We start from the raw sequence: 23,962 nt of genomic DNA on the forward strand, positions 1-23,962 counted from the left end.
GGATAGTGAAAGGAAGTGGTGACTGTGTTGCGGAGGGCTGGCACTAAGCTGAGCCTAACTTTAGAGCAGGGGTGCACAAACTTTTTTCAAAGAGGGCCAGATTTGATGAAGTGAACATGCGTGAGGGCTGGCCAAAGGTGTTGAGCTCTTTTTAGTATTGAAGTTGCTGAGCTTTTTTTTGGATTTTACCCCAGGACATATACTGACACGGGGGCCAGATTAAATCGACTGGAGGGCCGGATTAGGCCCCCGAAACGGACTTAGGACATGCCTGCTTTAGAGGTTGGCTTTTATTTTAGCCTGGGAAAGGGGGCATTCTGCTCCATACTTAGAAACAATGGCTAGTGGAAATGTGTATGGAAATATGACCATAAAATGGACTGGGAAGTGAGCAAGTGGCTTCAGTTTTCCTTCCCCCTCATGCTGCAATCCTACATGTACTGACCTGGGAGTAAGCCTCATTGAATGCAGTGGGATTTACTTTGGAATAGACATACATAGGATCCAGCTATAAGTTCCTCTGCTGTCTCCTTTCCCTCTTCCCTTTAGCTGTAACATGTAACCATGTTAAGTATATAGATTTTACACATTTCTTTTTATGGGTGCTAGGAATGTAAATAGATCTTTGCCAAAGGTGGCGATTGGTGTAATTAACTTCTGCTGGCACTAAGGTGCTGAAGCTTTCCTAAAGAGGAAGAGTAAAGCAGTACTTAGGTCCAGGATAACTTAGCTAACACTTCTGCCTCCTTCCTAGGATCTGAGGGAGAAACGGCATTTTACGTCTTGCCTGCCATGGAAGCATGCACGAGAGACAGACAGACAGAGAGCCTTGCCAGTGGCCACACCCAGATCCTAGAACATCCTGTGAAATATGGTTGGCCCCATCCCTTGCTGTTTGTTTAAGTCCTTTTTATTCCAATAGACTTTTTGTTCTGTGGGGGACAGTGCATTTTATCATTCAGTTGCTGGTCCTCTTCTTCAATGGATCATAGAATGATTTTTTTAATGGAATTTGCAAGGGCAGGATGTAAGTATCTATAAACAGTCCCACCCCCCCCCTCAAGTTAGATATTGCATGTTCCACAAACTAGTCTATTACCGTCCCTTCTCTCAGTTTTCCTGCAATACATAGTTCAGGTGGAGAAGAGGAGCAGGCAGACATGCAGAACTGTGGAGAATATATAAATTGTTGTGGACCTTTTATAACTACTTCAAGTATCTTCTATTTTTGTAGCACTGCATTGGCTTCTGAGGCATCTTAATGTGTCCATAGCAACATGTAATTGTATCTTGCTGACAAAATGTTTAATATGTTAGGAATCAGTACATACTCATGAAGACGTGCATAAATTTTAAAATGCACACCACACTAGATCTATAATCATTTATCCTTTCTGTCTGCTGTTGGAGGTAGGGAAGTGCCACTCCAGAGAATATAATTCATTGTTCACAGCTATGTAAAACTTAAACTTGCATAAAATAGATAAGTTGTCTATTTAAAATAAAATAAAATACTCCTATCTATAGACATGTTGAAAGGGACTGGTTTGATAGGCCAAGTCAGCCAGGCAGTGTTTCTGTAAGTTGTTAGACTTTGTAGAGTAAGTGTAGCAGAGTGGAGGTAGAGATGGGCTTCATAGTCCATATTCTGCAAAGCAACTTAACTGCTGTTATGAGCAGAGGTTGTTAGATAGCTGAATGTTCCTGCCTCCATCACACACCTCACCCTGGCATGGTCTTTCTATATAGTGGAGTAGGGTTGTTACTAATTTGTTTCTTGGAATCCTTGCCTGCCTTTTGCACAGGTGAAAACTTTGTTAACCATGAACCTTTATTTTATTTATATATTTAACAAAATAAATTAAGGAAGGGGTTTCAAAAGTTTTAAAATTTGGTTATGTCTTGTTTATATTATCATCAAAAAAGTCAATAAAATTTATTACATAATATTCTAAAATGGAGAAGAAAAGTAAAATAAATCCTTTATATTCCAACTAGGAAAATGCCCACCAAATTGGATTTGTTTTGGAATGTATCCATGCAACCAGAACAAAGGTTCAAACTCTGGATTCTTACATTTGATGTTGAATCTCCCTACATTCGGGGCTCCCCATCAGCAATCCTGCACTGCCAGCAGCAGCCTTCTAGACTGCAGAAGTCACAGAGTGGGAAGAAGCACCTTGAATATGGTTCAGTTTCATAGTGAGGAGCAAGGCTAGTGGGGAGGAGCCTGTTAAAAGAAACCACACACATATCCCAGCTCAGCACCAGTAGGCTAATGAATGCTGTATCCAGTGCTTCATACAGTAAAATCCACACACTCCTTCTATCCTTCATTTTGTGAACAAAATGCAACAATGACCTCCCCCCCCCCCATCTAAATTAGAAAAATTCACCATGGCAATGAGAGCTGGCACAGGAGAGCCCAGGCTCCCTCTCTTGTCCTAGACTCTCAGCTAGCAAGACTTTACCCCAGAGATTGAAGCAAGTGATTTTGTAGGCAACATCAGAAAATCATTTTATTTAAAATGCAGCTAGCTTAAATAATCAGAGATGGTTTCTGTGATCAGAAATATATAAAGTTACAGTAGCTTTATTGTTCTATAAAAGAAAGCCTGGTTTTCATGTTTTTTTCCTGGAAACATGAAGTCCATACACAATGTCTCATTTGCAAGCAATCCCGATAACCAGGAAATATCTTAAAAGTTAACTGTCGAGTTGATTAAGCATTGTTTTTTAAAAGGTTCTTTCAGAATATGCAGGTTGCATTTTGATAGCTTGTTCATAGGGAATTCATTTTTCTGTTAACAGGATATTATAAAGAGGCTATTTGGATTGAAATGCATTGAAACATGAAAACCCAATTCTTTCCTATGTGAAGTCAGATAGGAAATAGGGAGGGAAATCATGTACTAAAGTTGAAGATAAAACAAAGTTTTTCTTTCCTCAAGTTCCAGAGGAATGCAGTCCTGTGGGTTTGACTCCCCCCCCCTTTTTAGATAAAGATGTGTTTTTCTTTGAAAATCTTAATGAAAATGGCAGTCCCACTGAAATGTCTGAAGTATTGCTTGGGAACTTGTCTCTGATCCAAAGAAGTTAGTTTGGTATGCCTGAGGGCTTAGACACACCCAGGGGTATTTTTTACTCCCTCCACCCCCAGAGCAGCAAGGCCCCCTCCCCCTCCCTTGCTAGATCAGACTGCTTTTGAAAGGTTTCAGTGTTTGAAAGAAGCTTGTTATGTGACACAAGGAGGCTGGTATTCAATAAACATCATCCCAAAGCTGCCTTGGACATGCAGAAGTAGTTTTGTGACTCTCTGGATTTTGGTCACTGTTTCCTTTTTTCTTCTTGGCAATAAAGCAGTTAATTATCATTTCATTACTACTGGGAGAGTTACAAGAGAGAATGTTTTCCTTCTGAAGCCAAGGTTTGTGTTCACTCTTTATTATTTGAGGAAAGCATATCATCCCTCAACAGCACTTTCCTTCCTGCTGCTTCTATATTTCCAATAGGCAAAGTTCTACTGGATTGTATTATGTGATACACATTAAAAGATGCAACTTTAACTTGTGCTTGATTACACCTTGTGTAGGTAAGACATGTTTTATTGTGTTAATTAGCTGAGGCCCAGTATAGTGTTGCATATATGAGCTGGAAGTTCAAGTTCAGCCATGAGGTGGCTTGGTAGCCTAAGGCAAGTTTGCTGCCCCACAGTCTCAGAACTCCATCTGTAATAAGGGGATAAAGTTGTTTTACCTTATAGGCTGTTCTAAATATTATTGATGACAGAGTCAATTGTACAGACATTAGTCTCTGCATAATGCAGCCCTTCCAGAACTGTACAGCTTCACATTGCAGGATTGTGTGCGTGCGGAGGATGGGGGATCATGTTTGAATGCTCCCCTTTGTAGCATTGTATTTATATGGTATGCCATCATGTCAAAGAGATGGTAAGGCTGAATGTTGGCTTTTGCCTTCCAGTTGACCCTGAGATGGTGAATGTGAAACAGTTTTGCTTTAAATAAATGTTACATAACTATGTTATGCCCAGAATTAAAAGGGTCATGTGTGGTGTTCATGTGTGCACCAGGGCTCTTCTGCCAGTCCTTTCCTACTTCAATTCTTTGTACTCCATCAAAATCTGCTCTCAAAGCATCATTTGATATGGAGTGATGTGATACAGCGAAAAGGAAAAGGCCAGCATAGTGTAGTAGTTAGAGTACTGGACGAAGACCTGGGAAACCAGAATTCAAATCCCACTCAGCCATGAAGCTTATGGGTGACCTTGGACCAAGTCACTATCTCTCAGCCTAATGTATCTCAAAGAGTTGTTGTGAGGATAAAATGGAGAGCGATAGAAGTGTGTATGCCACCTTGAGCTAAATAGAGAAAAGGTGTGATTTACATGCATTACAGACAACTCCCTGTTTGCTGGGGGAGAAATAAACTTAAATAAACATAAGACTGTATGGATCCCAGTCTAATATACTGCATGCAATGAATATATATTTGCAACACCTTTAACATGCCTTTTGTTATTATTTTATAAGCATGTCTTCCAAAAACATTTTCTGTAGGTATTGTATACCATTCATGATTGCATAATTTTACTTAAGAAAATAAAAACAATGGACAATTCTGAAGAATCCAAGCAAATGGTTTGGCACAGGATAACACAGTCCTTTTCTCCAGTTGTCCTGTGATCCTACCCCATGTGCCATGGGAACTGCTGCACCAAAGTCTTGTTTGACATTCTAGCATGGTGCAACTGTAGGCTTCTCATGCTCGTGCTCATTTAGGAAAAATAAATATTAGGCTGTGCACACATTACTGTTTATTCTGGCTGCAGTGTGCTCTCACTGCTGTTGTTTGAAGCCATGTGCACATGAAGTGAGCCACAATCCATATCTATCCTGTAGTTTCTTGAGAAATATTGCTGTTTGATGCATTTCCCCTCAAACCAGCTTTTATCCAATTTGAAAACACAAGATGCACTCACTTTACAGTTAAGCTGAAGTGTGTACATTTGAGAGAGCCATTATACATATGCAGATGGCAGTTTTGTGAATGCGAGTTTGGGGTAGGGTGGGATGGCTGTGGTGGGGGGCTTGCAGACATTGGGAAACCAAGCAGGAAATGCACATTGGGTGAAGACATTCCCATTGCTTATCTGGTGTGTACAGCAATGTTCAAATGCAACTTGAAGCACAGCAGGGAAAAATGACCTTACTGTGTTTTAAACCACTAATGGAGACATAGCCTTATTTATGCATACAAATAAATTTGCCACTGTGAGAATATGTACTGGAATTAATAGCTTCTCAATGTCCGACTTCGCTACTAAGTAGATTTTTCATTAAGATCTAAAATTAGCTGTGGGCCTTAGCTCTGCTATTCTAACAACAAAAATTTAATTATTCACTTTGAAAGCAGTAGTTTTGACAAGGCACAGGCTTTCTTCCTAGTGAGTCATCTGCATAAAAACATGTTTGCCTAACATTTTAATGCTGCAGTAGCCTTAGTAGTATTTTTATCAATATGTTAAAACAAAAATTCTGCTGCTGGAATTATGTGATAAAAGTAGCTCTTAGATATTGGTTTACTTTAGACTTGTCCAGCCTGGTGTTCATCATATGTTGTTGGACTCCCAACTCTCTTTGGTCCCAGCCAGCATGTACAATGGTGAGCTATCATGGATGCTTTATTCCAGAGCATTTGAGGCCACCAGGTTGGGGAAGACTGGTGTAGACCATGCCAACACAGCTCTGATATTTGTGGGGGAAAGAATGCACATCTCTTCCACAAAGTAAGTATGCCCCCAAGAGCATCATTGAAGCTATCAAAGTGTCTGCTGATGCCTGCCCACATAAATTTGTGAAGCACAGTGACTCAGGTGGCACCCCTCATTAGCATGATCTGTGTTCAGGGGTTATTGGAGTTTCATTCCAAAACATCTGGAGGGCACAGAGTTCTTTGAAATCAAACCTTTATTAGGCATTATGCAAATAAAAACCGTAAGAAGGAAAATAACAAGTAAAAGCCTTGAAATATATATAAAAAGGCAGCAGTTGGCTACAATCATATATATATATATATACATATAAAATCAGTGGTTTTCCTTGTTAGCCTGCTCCTTGGAGGACTGCAGCCAAAAACTCGGCTACCCCCGCCGTTACCCTTTGGTCAACGTCGGATAGGCAGAATCCCGCACATTCACCTTGCTGGGGTTCCAGACCACCCAAAAGAGGGGGCAGCACGCGTTGACGGAGCGTACTGTACAATGGGCAATGAAAGAGAATATGCTCTACAGTGTCCGGGACATTCATAGAGCATCTGCAGAATCTCTTGTTTCTAGGGATGTTTTGATATCTTCCCCAGACAAATGCTGAGGGAAAGACATTCAACCGGGCCAGCATAAAAGCCCTACGTTGGGCTGGGATTATTAATTTAGTGACGTAATTGACTCTGCTATCTAAGATATTTAAATCATAGAATATGGGGGAGCAAATTTTGTTCTAGAAGGCTGCTTAGCCCAAGTGGTACAACTTGTTAACTTTCTAATCTAGTGCAACTCGCCACGGGATTCATAAGTCTGTTTTTGCTCACTGCCAGACACTACAAAAATGGGAGTTATCAATCATTTGGCAGGCAGGTGATGGGATCACTTGCCATGGTGGATCCCAAGAGGTGGCACTGTTTAACCCTACACTGGTTCTGATCCTATCTCCAGGATCTATTTCAGAGTATGACATTGGGTGGTTATCTTTTGCTCCTCTGGCAGTTGTGTTGTGGGGTGCTGCAGGGTACTGTCTTGTCTCCAGTGCTATTTAACATCTACATGAAGCTGTTGGGAACCATTGGGAGTAATCTTTAGGAGATTTGGGGTGAGATGTCATCAGTATGCTGTATCAGGAGAGGCCATGCAAGTCCTAAACCAGTACCTGGACTTGGTGGTGTGCTGAATGAGGGCCCACAAATGGAGTCTGAATCCTGGCAGGATTCAAGAGCAGGGTTCATAGTCTGGGGCTACTCCCGGGTCCATGTCTAGCTCTCGAGGCCCAAGTAATCTCAGTGGCTAGAAGTACCTTTTACCAACTCCAGCTGTTTCTAAATCAGGATAGACTGACCACTGTTGGCCACATTGCTGCTGTGCACATTGGTTGTACTGCCCCTGAGGTTGCCCAGAAGCTGCAGCCAGTGCAAGATGCAGCTGCTCAACTGCTCACTGTGGTAGAATATTACCATAATCATTTAGTTAGTTCAGCATTTGATTGATTATGTTATGCCACTGGTGAAAGTGTGGCACCTTTAAGACTAATTAATTCAGCCTCTAATCCTATCTGGGAGCCATCCTCATGGACTTTAGTGAGTGTTAGTTCTGAGTAATATATGGTTATTGTGACATTAACCTCTCCTAAACCAAGGTTAGGCACTTTTTAGTTTATTTAGGCACTAAGGACTTCCACAACGACAATGTTTTTATGTCCACACTTTTGCAAGTGAGGAGGCAATGTTTTATATAAGTTTAAAGTTTAGCATGTTCAGCTATTGGGAGCTGGAAATCCTTGCAGATCTATGGCAAATCACTTGGAGATTTGTCAGTAGTTTCAACCCATCTGCCTATCCCTGGTGTGTTTATGATATTTTATGCAAATCAAAATCTGTGCCACTTTGAAAGATTGACTCTATATGGTGCCTTTTTTTTCTTTTTTCCAGATGATATTAACTGTGTTCCTGAGTAACAATGAACAGATTCTGACTGAAGTGCCAATTACACCTGAAACAACCTGCCGAGATGTGGTGGAATTTTGCAAAGAACCTGGGGAAGGTAGTTGCCATCTTTCTGAAGTCTGGCGTGGAAATGGTAAGCAATCACTTGGTATCCTGAACTAGTGATTTTATGCTGAATGTTTACTTTTGAGAGGGCAGTAGCTCAATATTATGCCAGACTTTATAATTTCATTCTTGTTTGAGACAATTACAGCCTTTCTAATTTTCAACAGCTCTAGCAATATCAACCTTAGGGAAACATACTTACATACACATTTCCCCCTCAGGCTCAAAATGAAAAGGTATTTTCAGAATGCAGGGAGATGGCTGATAATATGAAAATGGTTAATTAATAAAAATAGGATTGATAGACATGTCAATGTTGTGTTTTAATGCTGTGCTCCCCCACCCCGCCCAGCCATTACATTAACACTTGCCCTCTAAATTATCATTAGAAGAGGCATGGTATTCAAAATTAATTTAGTAGCACCTTTTGTAGCACCTTTAATTTATTAGCATCTTTGTGAAGATGGTTTGTATATAACATGGACTTGCATGTACAGTAACTAAATGTGCACATTTAGCCTTAAACCTATGGCTAACAAAATAGATGTGAAGAGTTCCTTGGAATGGGAGAAGTTGCCCACCCAGCTAATTCTGGCAGAAGATGAAAGTCTCATATAATTGCCTTAATTACTATAAATTAGCTCTGTATGGCACAATCCCCAGAAAATGGGTAAAGAGCAAATTAAAAATCAGTATACCTGGAGAGAGATTAGAGCAGACACTGAAGCAGTCAGAGAGCCAAAGAGCCTTACTTAACTAAGGTCCATTTAATATTGTTAAGGTGTGGGGAGAGGAAGGACTACATCAGGAACATGGGGGAGCTTAAAAGAGTCCTCTCCCCATTTGTTACATCAGCAGCCCAGAATGATGTTTAACAATCCTCATGAAGTGTAAAGAAGCACTTCTGTCAAACCCGCTTAGTTGCCTTCTTTGGAAAAAGTGATTGGCAAAAGGTCTGTTAACCCAATGTACTTTGACTTTAGCAAACCTTTGACCTAATGGTATATTATACCCCTTTTCTTTTTGAAAGCTTAAGAAATGAAGTAGAAGGGTCTCCTTCCAGATGTTATCAGCCTCAGCCAGTATGGCCAATAGTTAGGGATGATGGGAATTGTAGTCCAGCAATATATGGAGATCACCACAATGGCTACCTCTTCAGATGGCAATAGAGTGAAGGAGAGATCATGCTCATTGGGACAGTAATAAATGGACTGGTATCATTCTGCAAAAGTCATTATTTGGCTTGTTTAGTATCTTCAGCAGCTTATTTAGTTCAGCAATTTATATACTGCTTCACACCTTAGTTTACATAAATGACTTGTATGAAGTAGTAATACAATACTATCTAGGCTAGTAGAACTTGTGATTTGTCATGGCAAACACCTGCCATGTACTGTAGCCTTGCCAAGAACATGATATCCTCCTGAGTTTTTTTGGCTCACAAGGCCTTGGCTAGAACAATGGTGATCTCCTTATATTCTGTTGGACTGTAACAGGGATAGCTAATGTGAAGCATGCCTGATGTTATGGACTACAGCTCCCATCAGTCCCAGCCTGCATGGTCAATGGTCAGGGATGGTGAGCATTAGAGTACAACAACATCTGAGGGGCACCATATTGGCTATCCCAGATGACAGAATTAGTTATATGCAAATGGCTTGGTGGTATGAAAATTATGCCCTTTAAAAACTCAGCTTTTGTAAGACGTGCAACTTTCTGAAAAATTATTCAAAACAATCTTATTCCTTGAAGATTCCCCCCTCAAAAAAGTTGGAAAAGCAAATGTTTGAGAAACTGAAATAAATTATTTGGACCCTACTAACGTGATTTAGAAAAAGTTATTAGGTGAGAGAAAAGTAAAATAAACTGTTAACGTTTCATTTTATTTTCTTACTGCAAACAAATGTCCAAGAAGTTGCTTTGATAAGAAACATTTAATTTTTCTATATTTAGAAAGACACATCCCCTTTGATCACATGATGTATGACCATCTACAGAAGTGGGGACCCCGTAGGGAGGAGGTCAAGTTTTTTCTTCGACATGAAGAATCCCCAACAGAAAGTAGTGAACAAGGTGGGTATATTTTAAGTTGTTCATTGGTTCCTCAGCAGCTCATCTTTATGTGACTCAGTTTTGTAAAGACAAGTAATATGATGACAAAATACTTGTGCTGTACTGTTGACTCTATAGTACAAATGGTTGAAGCTAAATAAAAGAATTTCTATAGGGCAAAGCGCCCCCTGCTCCCCACATATAGGCCTTTACCACAGCTGCCCAACTGTATCCAGCATTATTTTGCTCCCACTCTCCCCTTGTTTCTTCTTTTTCCTCTTCATTACCTCTCAAGTCCTTAAACATTTCTGTTTTGCTTTCTCTTCCTTCCACCTATCCACTCATTAAGCTCATGGATTGGAAGAACCTTTTGCCTCCAGACACTACAGCCATTCTTCCTTCTCCCCTTTCTGCTCCCAAGATGTGCCCCCAATAATAATCTCAGCTTTAATTCTTACAAGTAAGCTGCTAATTATCATGGTTACAGAGAAAATTTCAGAAACTGTTGGAGCAGGTATTTGGAAGACTAAATTTAAAAAACCCAACCTACATGAACGACTTCAAAAATAATGTCAGGATTTTGTTGGAGCCTGACAAGGATGTGTAAAGTATTTGGGTTTGCAGACACCCAAAACCAATGTGCTTAATCTGTCTTTCTCTTGCTAGCTGAGTATGTTTCCTTACACATTTTCAAAAAACATACATTTTAAAATTGGGCAAAAAATGGGGTTTGGGCTCAGAAAAAGGCTTTTAAGTATAATGACATTATAGTAGGGACACATCAGGAATGGTTGACAACAACAACAACAACTTTTTTTTTTAATGGGCTATTTGGGGAAGGCACAAAATCCTCAGGGGCTGGGGACTGGATGCTGCATACAGGATACAGGCTATATGTTAGCCATTTCTGACCCTCCAGAGAAGATGCAAACATTCTCCCTTTGGGCATTACATCTGGTGAAAAAACTGTCACTCTTACGTACATGGTTGCCAGCACTTCTAACATTCAGAGCCACCTTTGGGTTCCTTCCTAAGGCTAATACCTGCTTCTTCCAACTTCTACATGTATGTATTTTTGCCTTTACAAGCATGTTGTACTTGGACTTTCCTGCAGTTGAGCTTTTAACCCCTATGTTCTCTTGCTACTTGCTCTTCTCTAAATTTCACATTCCTTCCACCCACCCCACCTCTTCTTCCAAAGTCATTACTAGGTCAGTCACTCCCAGTATCATTATAGAGTGAGAGCCTGTAGCTGCATCCCCAAGCAGCTTAGCTGCCAGTATGTAGCAGCAGCAGCCAATCAAGCCAGGCTTCATTCACATTCATAGTGGTGATAAAATTGGGTTCTGCCAAGCTTCACTATAAACAGGTTACACAAGCTAAGGTCGGTAGAAAATATATCAAATATATAAAGTTACCACTGAGCCTAATGCCTAGTGTACATTTTTCTCAAATGTCTAAGCAGCCTGCCTCCTGAGCTTATATAAAACATACCAACTATGTTCCTAAGTGCATAACATCTACTAAAAGAGACAATCCAAACATTCTAATCTGGAAGAGGATTCCTTTAGAAATTCATTTCAGATAATGGGTTTGTGATTATGGCTGTGTTCGGATGCAGTCCTAAACTCTGGTTTGTTTCACTCGACTATGGTATATTTTACATCTGCCCCAACCAACTAACTATGGCTTGATCTGAAATCAGGGGAGCCAACTTGAATAAAATATGGGGGGAGGGCAGGTAAGTCCCGCCCTGCATAATCAAGCACAAGATGTGGTGCATGCACACCACTTGAATGGCAATGTCCATTAATGGGGTGGGGCTGGCCCCCAAATGTTTTATTGGGGGGCTGAAGGGACCTCAGTCCCTAGGAGTTGGATCCTATGTCTGAAACTATGATTTGAAGTTGGCTTGTGAACCTTGACTTGGATTAACTGGTGGGCAAGGCCAGAGGCAAAAGCAGATGGAGCAGTGGGTGTAAATATTACCTTTGTACAGTAGGCTAGTTTCTACACACACTCGTACACTCCTCTGTCCTCAATCCAAACAGGCAAGGGACATTTTCAGAGTTCATTGACACATTCCAACCAGGAAAAAACACCCCAAATAAAAGCAAGGACTGCGAGAAGTATAACCCAGGGAGAGAGGGTGTGGTGCAGGAAAGTTCAGAGTGCCAAGCAGTGGCATAGCGTGGGGGGTGCAGGGAGGGCCAGCCGCACCGGGTGCAACATCTGGGGGTTAGGGGGCGCAAATTACTTGCCTTGCCCTGGGTGCTGACAACCCACGCTACGCCACTGGTGCCAAGTGGGCTGCATTGGACCTGAGGTTCGCCACTGTTACACTAGTTTCGCAGGAAAACATTGGTAAAAATATCAAACCTTGCATCAGATACCCCAGATTTGCTTTCTTCCTTCATGGAGCAATACCAAGAGTGGTTGGCTGAGTTCTTACAAGTGAAGGGATGGGCAGACAATTCTTGGTGGGAACTAGTTAAAAGAGAGGAATGACTTTACCCTCCCTGGAACAGCAGCAGTGACAGTAGCAAGTGCTCTTTACACAAAATGGAATGTTGTTTCCTCCAGCAAAACTGATGGTGAGTTTTCAAGGGGCAGGAACAGTGTTTGAAGTTTCCCAATCCTGTCTATCCCTTCTAAATTTATCCACAAAGAAAGAGGATAATTACTTGATGGTTATACCACAGAAAAACTACTCTGATTATGTTGGTTTCAGCGGTCATTGTGTAGCTCTTAACTGAGCTTCAAATAGGGCTAGAAAAACAAACACCTGTCCCAGTAAGTTGGAAAACATTTACTCATAAATTGTTTTCATCAAATCAAAATAGGAGTTTTTGTTTTGAGAGAATGTTCTTTTAAAAAGTTAACTAAGCTTTAGGAAGCTGTTTCAGTAGAAGCAATGCATTTAAATGTTCTAACTGTATTCTTCCCAGGCCGTCAGACTCAAAACCAAAGGAACGGAATCAGTATACCTGGGGAGAAGCGTTCTGAAAATGGGGTATGTGGCCAATTGCAAAAACAAGATATTTTATGGTTTTTATTTTATTTTATTTTATTTTATTTTATTTGCATCTCCAAAATATTTATTTATACATTTTCAATTTATTTATACGTTTCCTGCTTGGCAGGGGGTTGGACTCGATGGCCCTTGTGGTCTCTTCCAACTCTATGATTCTATGATTCTATGAAATACTGCTATGTATTTCTGGCCGTAAATCTTTTATAACAATACTAGGGGGGGGGACACTTTATATTAGGAAATTGTACGAAGAACTTTGATCAGGACTGTTTGGCATCTGCTTATATTGAATTCCCTGTAGCCTTCACTTTATAATACCTTGGAAATACTACATGTTTCTGCTGTATACCCAGAATGAAAAGACATGTAGCTGTCTCACACATTTACTCAGGAAGGCCTGCTGGATCAGACCAAAAGCCAGTCTAGTCTAGTTTAAGTAGTTTTGGCGGGGTGTGTGTGTGTGAAAAGGTCTCTCACTCTCTCCCCCAGAGATTCTTTTAATCTTTGTGAGACATTTGAAATTTAAGAATATTAGAGGTGGTGGTCTTACTTTAAAATGTGGACAGTTACCTCCTCCCTTTTCTTGTGTCTTGCTCCATCACATTCAAGGCACACATGCTTGGAAGTAAGTACCACTGAACAAAGTGGTAAGAGTTGTGTTATTCATCTTTAGTGGATTCTAGTGAAATATGGAAAGTAGCCCATTTGTATGGTTAGGCTAAAATGCTAAATTGCACTGAAAAATAGGCAGACTAACATTGAATTATTTGAACAATGCCAGTCTAATACGCCTGTGCTCATTTTCTGGCAGGAAGGCAAAAGTGGATTTATAGGCTTAAGTAATTAATCATCTTACCATTTTGTAATTCATTAGGATTATTTATTGTATTTGGAATGCTGAATATTTTGCTAGCACAAGAATAAATATAAAAAAGCCAGCCTGTGTAAATGTCCCCCCCGTAAAACCTATTCATGCATATAATCGATTTATAAAATAATTTACTGATCCATGTAAGAATGTGTTCGTATATACATACCTGCTTTTATTCAACATGGATTTAAGACTAGATTATGAAGCCTCTCCATTCCAGTGGTTGTAAAGTTCTTAAAGATTGCCTCAGTCTGGGTTTCCAACCTTTTTAGGCCTGTAGGCACATTTGCATAGTTGAGTGAGTTCTGTGGCTGCCCCCGCTCCTAGATCACGCACACCCTGGAGCAAAAGAAAGAAAGTGTATGCACACAATTTCTCTTTTCTAATGGATCTAGGTAGAAGCCAGATCCAGAGGAAATAATCTGAGCCTTTAAAAGCACATCGAGCTGAAATAGAAAGTGGAAAAAAGTCATTCTTCCAACTTTCTCCTTCAGCTGTATGCACATTTCAAGGAAGAAGAAGGTAACCACCACCACAACCTCCTGATTTAGGGAAGGGTGCCCAAACTTTTTTCAAAGAGGGCCAGATTTGCTGAAGTGAACATGCATGAGGGCCAACCAGAGTTGTTGAGTTTCAATTTTACCTCAAAGTAACGGGCCAGATTAAATCGACCAGCGGGCCAGATTAGGCCCCCGAAACAGACTGTGGACATGCCTGACCTGGGGCAAGTAAAGGGGTAGGCAGGGGAATTCAGGGACTTCATAAGCAGCAGGAGAAGACTTCAAGATTACCATTGTGCACCACTGTTTATTTAAAAATAAATTCCAAGGTGGCTTGCAAAAATAAGAATAAGCCCATAAATATTTTTAATTAAATGGGATTTCCCACCTTGAAAGGAGTTTGCATTGTGTTTAGCTCATAGCTGCATGGATAAGTACCGTATTTTTCGCCCTATAGGACGCACTTTCCCCCCTCCAAAAATGAAGGGGAAATGTGTGTGCGTCCTATGGGGCGAATGCAGGCTTTCGCTGAAGCCTGGAGAGGGAGAGGGGTCGGTGCGCACTGACCTCTCTCGCTCTCCAGGCTTCAGGAAGCTCTCAGCAAGCCTTGGGAGCCCGCGTCGGGCTCCCTAGGCTTGCGGATAGCAGACCATGGCGGGGAACCGAAGCCTGGGGCGCGCTGCACAGCACGGCCCGGGCTTCGGTTCCCCGCCATGGTCTGAAGGCTGGCGGCGGGGAGAAGCGCGCTTCTCCCCGCCGCCAGCCCCGCAAGCTCGGGGGACAGCGGGGAGGCGCAGCGCCGCCATCCCGCTGTTCCCCGACCTGGTTTGGGCTTCAGGCAGATATCCGCAAGGGCTCCCTAGGCTTGCGGATAGCAGACTGCATCTCGAAGCCTGGGGCGCGCTGCACAGCACGGCCCGGGCTTCGGTTCCCCGCCATGGTCTGAAGGCTGGCGGCGGGGAGAAGCGCGCTTCTCCCCGCCGCCAGCCCCGCAAGCTCGGGGGACAGCGGGGAGGCGCAGCGCCGCCATCCCGCTGTTCCCTGACGTGGTTTGGGCTTCAGGCAGATATCCGCAAGCAGTGGGAGCCCGGCGGGAAGTCGCGACGGTCTCCCAAGGCTTGCGGAGAGCTGCCTGTTCTGTGGGCTGGGGTCGGGGGAAGCTCGGGCCCCGCGCCTGGGGGGAAATAATCCCCCCCCCCTTTATTTCCCCCCTCCAAAACTAGGTGCGTCCTATGGGCTGGTGCGTCCTATAGGGTGAAAAGTTCGGTACTCCTTTAGGTGGTAACACAAATACAGAAAAGTGATGCATCAGAAGAACAGGAATTTGACAGTCTTTCCTAATAATCTTCCTTTAATAAACAGAGGCAGTGGCCTACTGAAAGAGACAGAGAAGAAACACAGTAGCTTTTCGTCATTGCTGTTTGCAATGAATAGCATTTCTGAATAACATTCTTTACTTACGGCAATTAAATACAAATACTGGCAGCATACAGGTTTAGGAGAGAATATATAATAATTGCCTGAAGAATTTGCACCCCAATAACTATACTGATATGATCACAGAAACAAACCTCTATCTATACCCACTTCTCACTATAGGTAACAGAAAACAGTAGAAAATAAGGTGAATTGGGAAGTATAATTGTGAACAGAGAGAAAGTGAAGGATGAGATTGAAGTGGTGGATGGTGATTGAAAGACTGATTCATTAAATGCAAAGCATTCTAAGAAGGGCCCTCTTAATTCTTTTAATGAATCACTGGCCTTGTAGCCTTTCTGTAGGAAGAAATAGTTACTCTGATGTTGTTTTGATTTGTATCTACAGAGAACAATGACAAGATTAATTGTATCATCATTATTAGGATACAAATTCCTTCTGTAAAAATATAATTAGGTTCATGTACTAATAAAATCAAAAGGCTACATTTTCTGAGAGTGTTTGTGTCTTGATCATCCATTTTATTTCATTGCTACAGCACAGGCTGATTAATCTTTATTTTGTTTCATTGTTTACTGAACCATTAGCATAAATTGTGGAATATGTGCAGTGCTGGAGGCCTTTCACAGAGCAATGACGCTCAGGTCAATTAACCATTAGTAAAAACATGCATAATCCTTTGAGTATTACATCTACATTGAACAGTGCAGTATAACATTTGCACAAAAGTATCTTCCAAGAATTGAATTATGCATGCAATGTTAACAGTAAAGTGAAAAATGCTTTAAATATTATAGGTCGTTGCCTTCTACTGGGGACTGATTTTATAAGATCATTTTGATGGGAGCATGATGCAAGTTGAGTGAATATGATTTGAGGTTCCTATTTTCCCCCATCCCCTATCCCCAGCACATGCTCATGCAATTGCCTTGCTTTGCTCCTGGATTCCAATTCATTGCACTACTGCAAAGCTTTGGAACTGGTATGGAAAAGTGTGGCCATATAATGAAAACAGAATCTGACTCGCACTTGCAAATGTCTAGAGGTGTGGGAGAGAGAGAACTTGGACTGTATTTGTGCAAGTCACATCTCACCTAAGTATGGATAAATCAACCTATTTCTGGTCTATGTCACTTTTGTGACATACTTTCTGTCCTGTTTACTCATTAATCTGCAAATTTTAAAAATCTCCATGTAAGACACATTTTAGCAAGTATTTTTTGAAGTGTTTTCTCTCAGAATAGCATATTCTTTTCTCGAAATATAGATTTTAATTCATTTTTATGATTATGTTTTTGCCAAAGGTTGCACCATAATACTTGTAGCATCATGGAATCCAATGGATAGCTGTTTTCCAATGTGTTAGTCCAAGTGGTGCAGACCCCACCAGCTAAAAATGGTCCAGTTTGCCTAGTAGTGTCAAAGTTCTCTCCAGCTCTTAGGCCAGATTTCTTAGCTTAGAAAAAGAAAAGAAAAAAGGCAAAAGATGGAGAACCCATGGCTTTTCCATATCATACTGGACTTCGGTTCCCAGCTGCCGCAGCAGCATGACCAGCAGTTGGAGACGATGGAAGTTGGAGCCCAAACAACATCTGGAGGACCACAAGTCCTATCCTTGTTTATATGCTCAGAAGAGCTCAAGGTTTCTAACAAGAGAGATAAAACCAGAAATTGACTTTTAAAAGCATGTCATAAACCAGCACTGAAACAGCAGCAAGAAAGTAATAGACAGTAACCAAGGTGGCTACAACCAATTCAATAAAACAACTATTTACAAAACAATATCCTTCCTTAAAAAAGGTTATTCTTCAGGGGGTTTTTGTCCATTTTCTGCAATCATCAGAATCAAGTGAAAAAGCTTTTCCTGGACTGTTGTTGCTGAAGGCTGTGGGGGGAGGGGCTTCAGGCAGAGGGAGGCATAAATGCTCCTCTGCAAAAAGAAAAAGAAAATACCTTGATGTAGGAAAACAGTGCATTAGGGAGATGGATAAGCCCTTCTCCTTCACATTCTTATTTTCTGTGTGCAAGGATTCCCCCTTCCCAACCCGATGAACAATGTAACCATGTCACCCCTCATCCTAAAGCCATAAGGTCCAAGCAAAACATTTCCACTTGATTCTGCTGTTTGCATAAACTAGCTCTCAAGAGAGATTCTGGGGATTGAACCTTTTGCCCTGTACATAACAAAGCATGTTATGTACTGCCCATCCCTGTTCGGATGACATAAGCCTGCAAACAATATGCCTGTAACCCATCATTCAGATGGAAATGGTATAAACAGATGAAGTGTTTGTTTAAAAGCATTGTGGAGGCATGGGGGAAGCGGTTTCTATTTTTAACATGTTGAAATGAAAGTATAGCTTCGGCTTCAGCGTTTGACACTCTGGGGACTTTGCAGACTACAAAACCTGATGTTTTCCTTTTCGTGTTGTATTCTTGCTAGTATTGAAGCCAGGTTCTGTATCGGGATACCATGTCACTGCTGCATAGTGGAACGGGGGATAGCATTCCTTTTCACTTATTAGCAGGAATTCACAGTGTTCAAACAATATAAAACAAAACAATCATCCCTCTGCTTCCACTGTTGAAGCTATGAGTGTTGTTCTTCTGTAGCCAAAAGAGCGCCAATCCATGCACAAAAGAAAGGTATCTTCAGGCTTTAGGGAACAGAATGGAGTACCTGGCATCCTGAACAGGAGTACTCCACACTGTACCTTTTTTGTTGTATATCCCACTTGCATAAATGTAAAATAAATAAATAAGCAATTGCTGTGTAGATATGTGAAGATCAGTAATTGCCATCCAAGTCAGTAGCAAACCTAGCAGATAGCAAAGTCTGCCACTGAACTCAACAAGGTTTGGGGTGTTGAACAGACTGGGTTTGGGGTGTTGAACTCAACAAGGACTGGGGTGTTGAACAGATGCCCTATATCTCCCTTGTTCCCAAGGGTTTCCCAGTCCTCAGTAGTGGATTTCAGGCCCTGTATACCCGAAGGAGAGTCTCCACCCCCATCATTCAGCCCAGACCCTGATGTCCAGCTCTGAGGGCCTTCTGGAAGTGCCCTCATTGTGAGGAGTGAAGTTGCAGGGAACTAGTAGGAGAACTTTCTTGGTAGTGGCTCCCACCCTGTGGAACACCCTCTCGTCAGATGTCAAAAAGAGAAATAATTATATAACCTTCCATAGGCATCTGAAGGCAGCCCTGTATCAGAAAGGATTATGTCAGATGTTCCATTGTGTTTTTGTATATTCTGTTGGAAGCCACCCAGAGTGGCTGGTACAACTAAGTCAGATGGGTGAGGTACAAGTTGTTGTTGTTGTAGTTGTTGTTGTAGTTGTTGTTGTTACTACTACTACTACAACAATTTATTATTTCAGAGGGCTACAGAGAGGGAGGGCGAGGTGGGAAAGCCCCATTTTATAAACACAACTCTTTTCGGGGAAGTTAATATCAAAGCCGCTGGTTGTAAATGATGCAAGAATAGAAAACGCTTATCCAAATGATAATCACTTATAATTTTTATGTCCTTGAGATTAATTGGTAGTTAGTATGTGTAGTTGTTTAAGCAGGTAAATTACTGAGATTTTTCCTGGCAATTTTAGTTTCATTTCTCTTTTGAAAACATGTTAGACCTTTTATTGCTTTGCTATGTTGCTGGAGGGTAAGACAGTCTCTTGAAAAAAATAAAATATACATCCATTCTTGTGGTACAGAACTACCGGTAAATGTGCTTTAACTACTAATCTATCCATCTTTCAGTACTATTCCATCTTTTTTTGCTAATACACCACCCCCCACGCATACATATACACCACTGCTTACAAGTACAGCTACAAAATATCTATGTGGAACTCCATTTTGCTAGTTTGTAATCATTATTATCCTGCTTGGGTTTTTGTTTGCTTTTTTAGAGGACTAAAAGCATTCAACTATGAGTCATTCTGGGTGCTATAAAATCTACCAAAGCCTTTAAATTTGTTTTTCTCTTGTCATTTGAAAGCATGAGCAATTGAATTTTATTATTTTGATTCAGGGTTGGGATGGGTGGGAAATTAATTTATTGAAACTGACTGGTGCTTTTGGCTCATTGCATCCCCTTGACTTTAACATTTTTGCTTGTGTGCTATGTTGTTAGCTGGTTCATGTGTTGTTCCATTTCCAGTCTGAAAAAAGTAGCACAGAGCATGTTATATTTATCTTGTACATCCTGCTTTGCCCAATAAGAGAGCAGGTGTCAGTGCACGCCAATCAACATAGTACCCTGTTATCCTGAACAGCAAAAACTGGTGTAGCATGTGCAGGGGAGGCAGTCATGGCCTCCTACTTTGTTTTGACAAGCAGATTCACACAGTTAGTTAATATGACCAAAGAAAGACAGAGTTAAACCATTCTCTTCCAGACCAAATGAAAAGTGTTTGTATTTCGAATTTAAATCCAGAGTCAGCTGCAAAAGGAGAACCTATTCAACATTCTTCAATGAATATGAAAAGTGCAATGCATCAAGCTGATTCGACCTGACAGCTGGCTTGATCTTGTCATGATTAAGTCTTTCACTGCTGGCAAAATCCACTAGCCTTTTCTGTTTGCTGATTGCTGATGACTGCAGAGAGACAGCTTTTCCTATTGATAAAGGATTGTGGGGGCAGGGCAGGGGCAGGGCAGGTTCTGTGCATGACAGAAAAAGCTACCAAACTTACCTGATAATGATTAATTTTTCACAAATTGAGAATGAGGGTTTACCTCCTGTAAGATTTGTGCCAAATTAGCTTATAGACAGCAGTTACTGTGTTTGGGAAATCCTGGGTAGGTATGGGTGGGGAGATGGAGTTGAAGCATGTTGAAAAAATGCAAGAGTTCACAGCTGATGGGCAATGCAGCAAAATAAAAGTTTGCTCATTTGAAATTACATGGGGAAGTTGCCAGCAGGTAATTACTCTTCCTATTTTTTTCCTTTTTAAAGAAACTATTTCTTTTTCATGCTTGACACACTCTGATGTTTCCCACTGAATTTTAATGGTATAGAAACAAATTGTTTTAATAACCACAGTTAACTCTGAAAATGTTTGTTGAATTACAGGAGCTGGGGCATATTAGTTCCATGCAAGATGCAAATTGTAAAGTTTTGTGTCATTATTTGCTGAATTTCAGCTAAACTGTTGAAAAAGAGGATAGAGGAAAGGATTCAAGAGGGACATAGCAATGTTATGGTGCCTCATGGTAGCATATTCAGTCGTAAGGCTGTTTTCATGTCTTTGTTTTCCGAAATACCTTTATGGTTTTGATGTTTTGCATCCTCTCCATAAATATTTCCTTAACACAACTGTGTCAGGAAAACAAATTATAAAGTAGTAACTATGTTATTTAAGAATCATGTAATGAGTCTTAACATTAGTGGGCTAGAGCATATCAAAATAAGATGGCATTTTCTCTCACTTAATATCCAGAAAAATCCAGTTTCAGACGTTTCTATTTATAGAAATTGTGCCTGTTTGTATTGCTTGATGAGGCATTTCTATTACTCATATACCGCTTTTGAGTAAAGAATTATGGTAAACAAGTCAGAACATTTTGCCCTGCGTTTTTCAAGTTAGATAAATGGAGAATGAAAACCACGTCTTTATTTACCAGTTTTAATTCTCAGTACCTTTGTAAGTATCACTTTACAGAGTGCTATAAACAATCCACCTCACTTTCTCTCTATAGCTGCTTTAGAATTAATTTGTAGAAACTGCTTTTAGCTGTTGGAACTGATTACTAGTGATACTTATTTGCTTGTGCAGTAGACAGTTGTCAGAGAGAGTTGTAGGGTATTTGTGTGTTGTATTGTATATGTTCCAGCGCCCCAGTAGCTATAGTTCCCCCCTAAAGAAGAGGAAAGACACTGCATTTACAGTTTGTAAATTTATTTATTTATATATTTTATGAAAGCTTCTTGATTGTAGAAAAAAACTCAAAGCATTTTACAAAAAAAATATAAAAGAATCACTAAAAGAATTACAACCATAATTGAAAGCATATGAAAAGTTAAAACCAAAAAAGAAGAGACTAAAACATATTAAAACACACCCAAACTTTCTAAGCATCTGGGTAAGCTTGTCTAAATAAGAATGTCTTCAGCAGGCACTGAAAAAAATACAGTGAAGGCACCTGCCTGATATCAACAGGGAGGGAGTTCAAAAGTGTCAGTGCTGCCACACTGAACAATCAAGTTCTTACAGATGTGGTTGAATTAGAAGTTGTAAATGACAGGATATCTGAAAGCTGGCATCTGAAGTCTTCTCAGTAGTCCTAAGCCTTGTTTCAGGAAGCTTTTGGGTTTTTTGTATGCTTCTTGGAAGCTGCCCAGAGTGACTGGGGCAACTCAGCTAGATGGGTGGGGTATGAGAAAGAAAAAAAAATTATTAATGTAGACTGAGCTAAATGTGTCAGCGTTTGGTGGTGGGGGATGCTAATAGCGTAGCAGCTCTATTAATTTCTGGGACTTACTTTATATGGGAAAATGTATATTTTACAGATAAAATCTGATAGACACAGAAATAGGATTATGATTTTCTGAAGAGTAAAGAGTCCCACTTTACTAGTACAAGTTAAATGATTGCATACTTTTTATAATATCATAGTAATGTTAAAAAAGTTTCCAATCTAGATATAAAGGGTTAACCTATGTCAATAGTTCGCTGGGTATATTATTATTATTTTTAATTCCAAAAACTGTGCTTGATTTATCTGAATTTGATCAGCCTGTTTATTTCTATGAAGTTAAGCAAGGGGCACTGGTGTTATCATCGGTTTTCCAAATGGATTGTGCTGCTGGCATTTTCTGACCTAATTAAAAAGACAGAGCTGTGGATGAAACCATCAAGTGAACAATAACGCCATGTACATTGTGAGCAGATAGTGTTCTAGTTCCAGCAGAACTTAGATATTCCTCCCATCTGATTCAAACATTGATAGCACAGTCTGCTTGCTATAGGAACTGGCAGCTAGGTGATTACAAAATATGAAATTCTAGTTTTGACCTTGAAAAGGAATTCTTGCCCTGGTAGGGATCACCTTCTATCACTCTAAAGAGCAAGGCTTAGTTTATGCTAGGGTACAGTCTGTTTTGAGTGTTGGTATGTAGCCCCCGGAGCCGACTGATAAGTCATAGCAGAGCACAGTCAAAGTAAACATTGCGCAAAACACAGGGACTATGCAAATAGCTTCCATACTTTGGAGAGGAATACACTCCCATTTCCCCAAGCTTGAGGCCCAGCAAATGTCTTGCCTTTTTAGTGGCTTAGATTTCATGAAGCCTTGATTCATTAGAGGAGGGGAAAGTGTTTCTCATTTCTGTAGAGGGGTTGGGGGCCTCCGTACAGTCCTTGGACTTCACCCTGGCCTAAGCCCCTCCATAGCTCTGATCTGTGCCCTCCTAAAGTACTTTTGCTTGGCTGGCATGTGTCTTTGAACTGTGATAATGCCTTTTGCTTGCCTGGATGAATAATGGAGAGATGTGCGTGTAGAAACCTCTGACGTTTTTGTGGCTGGAATGTAACCTACTGTAAAAGGAACACCTACTGCTCTGCCCACTTTTGGCTCTGGCCTTGCCCCCCCACCGTCATGCAACCGCTGAAAGATTGCACATCAGGCAGTGTAGTCATTGGACTAAAAAAAAGAGGCTCTTACCACCTATTAAACACTCTGGAACTTGGGAGCTGCCTTAATACTGAGTCAGATGATTTGGTCCACTTAGTTTGGTATTGCCTGCGCTGACAACAGTGGCTCTCCAATGTTTCAGGAAGAAGCTTTTTCCATCCCTGCCTTGAGATGCCAAGGATTGAACCTGGTTCCTTTTGCATGCAAAGGTCTGCATCTCTAGCTCCTCTGAGCAGCATCAACCTTCAGGAACATTTTTTTGAGGTGTTTCAGAGATAGCATTTTGGATCCAAGCCAGACATTATTTTCTGCTGCTAGTAGAGCAGAAGCATAAAGAATTAAAAATGTTGGAGTAGGATGAAGCATCTCCACCATGAATCTTTGAGGGTAGTCATGTGTTCTGTGTCTTTGAGAGTAGATTTATCTTTTCAGAAGTATGGGCTGGCATTTTGGTGCCTATGGCATTGTGTGGACATGCATAGATTCCCCATTAAACTGTCATCTGAAAGTATACTTAAACTGCTTCCTTTTCCTTAGCGTAAGTTCACAAGGAAAATGTTTGGCAAATCCTTCCTCTTAAAGGCTGTGTGAGT

The 23,962-nt window shown here is 40.8% G+C and overlaps 1 protein-coding gene across 8 annotated transcripts in view; it reads left to right on the forward strand.

Moving 5' to 3' along the window:
* PPP1R13B (protein phosphatase 1 regulatory subunit 13B) overlaps positions 1–23,962 on the forward strand; it is a 66,373-nt gene that overhangs the window by 15,193 nt on the left and 27,218 nt on the right. For all 8 annotated transcript variants that reach the window (XM_082216799.1, XM_082216797.1, XM_082216798.1 and 5 more), the window contains exons 2-4: positions 7,717–7,864; positions 9,790–9,909; positions 12,837–12,901. In XM_082216799.1, coding sequence (XP_082072925.1) covers positions 7,717–7,864; positions 9,790–9,909; positions 12,837–12,901 — 333 coding nt within the window. The remainder of the gene's footprint in view (positions 1–7,716; positions 7,865–9,789; positions 9,910–12,836; positions 12,902–23,962) is intronic.

This window comes from Podarcis vaucheri (genome assembly GCF_965113315.1).
Source record: "Podarcis vaucheri genome assembly, chromosome: 1".
Lineage (NCBI taxonomy): Eukaryota > Metazoa > Chordata > Lepidosauria > Squamata > Lacertidae > Podarcis > Podarcis vaucheri.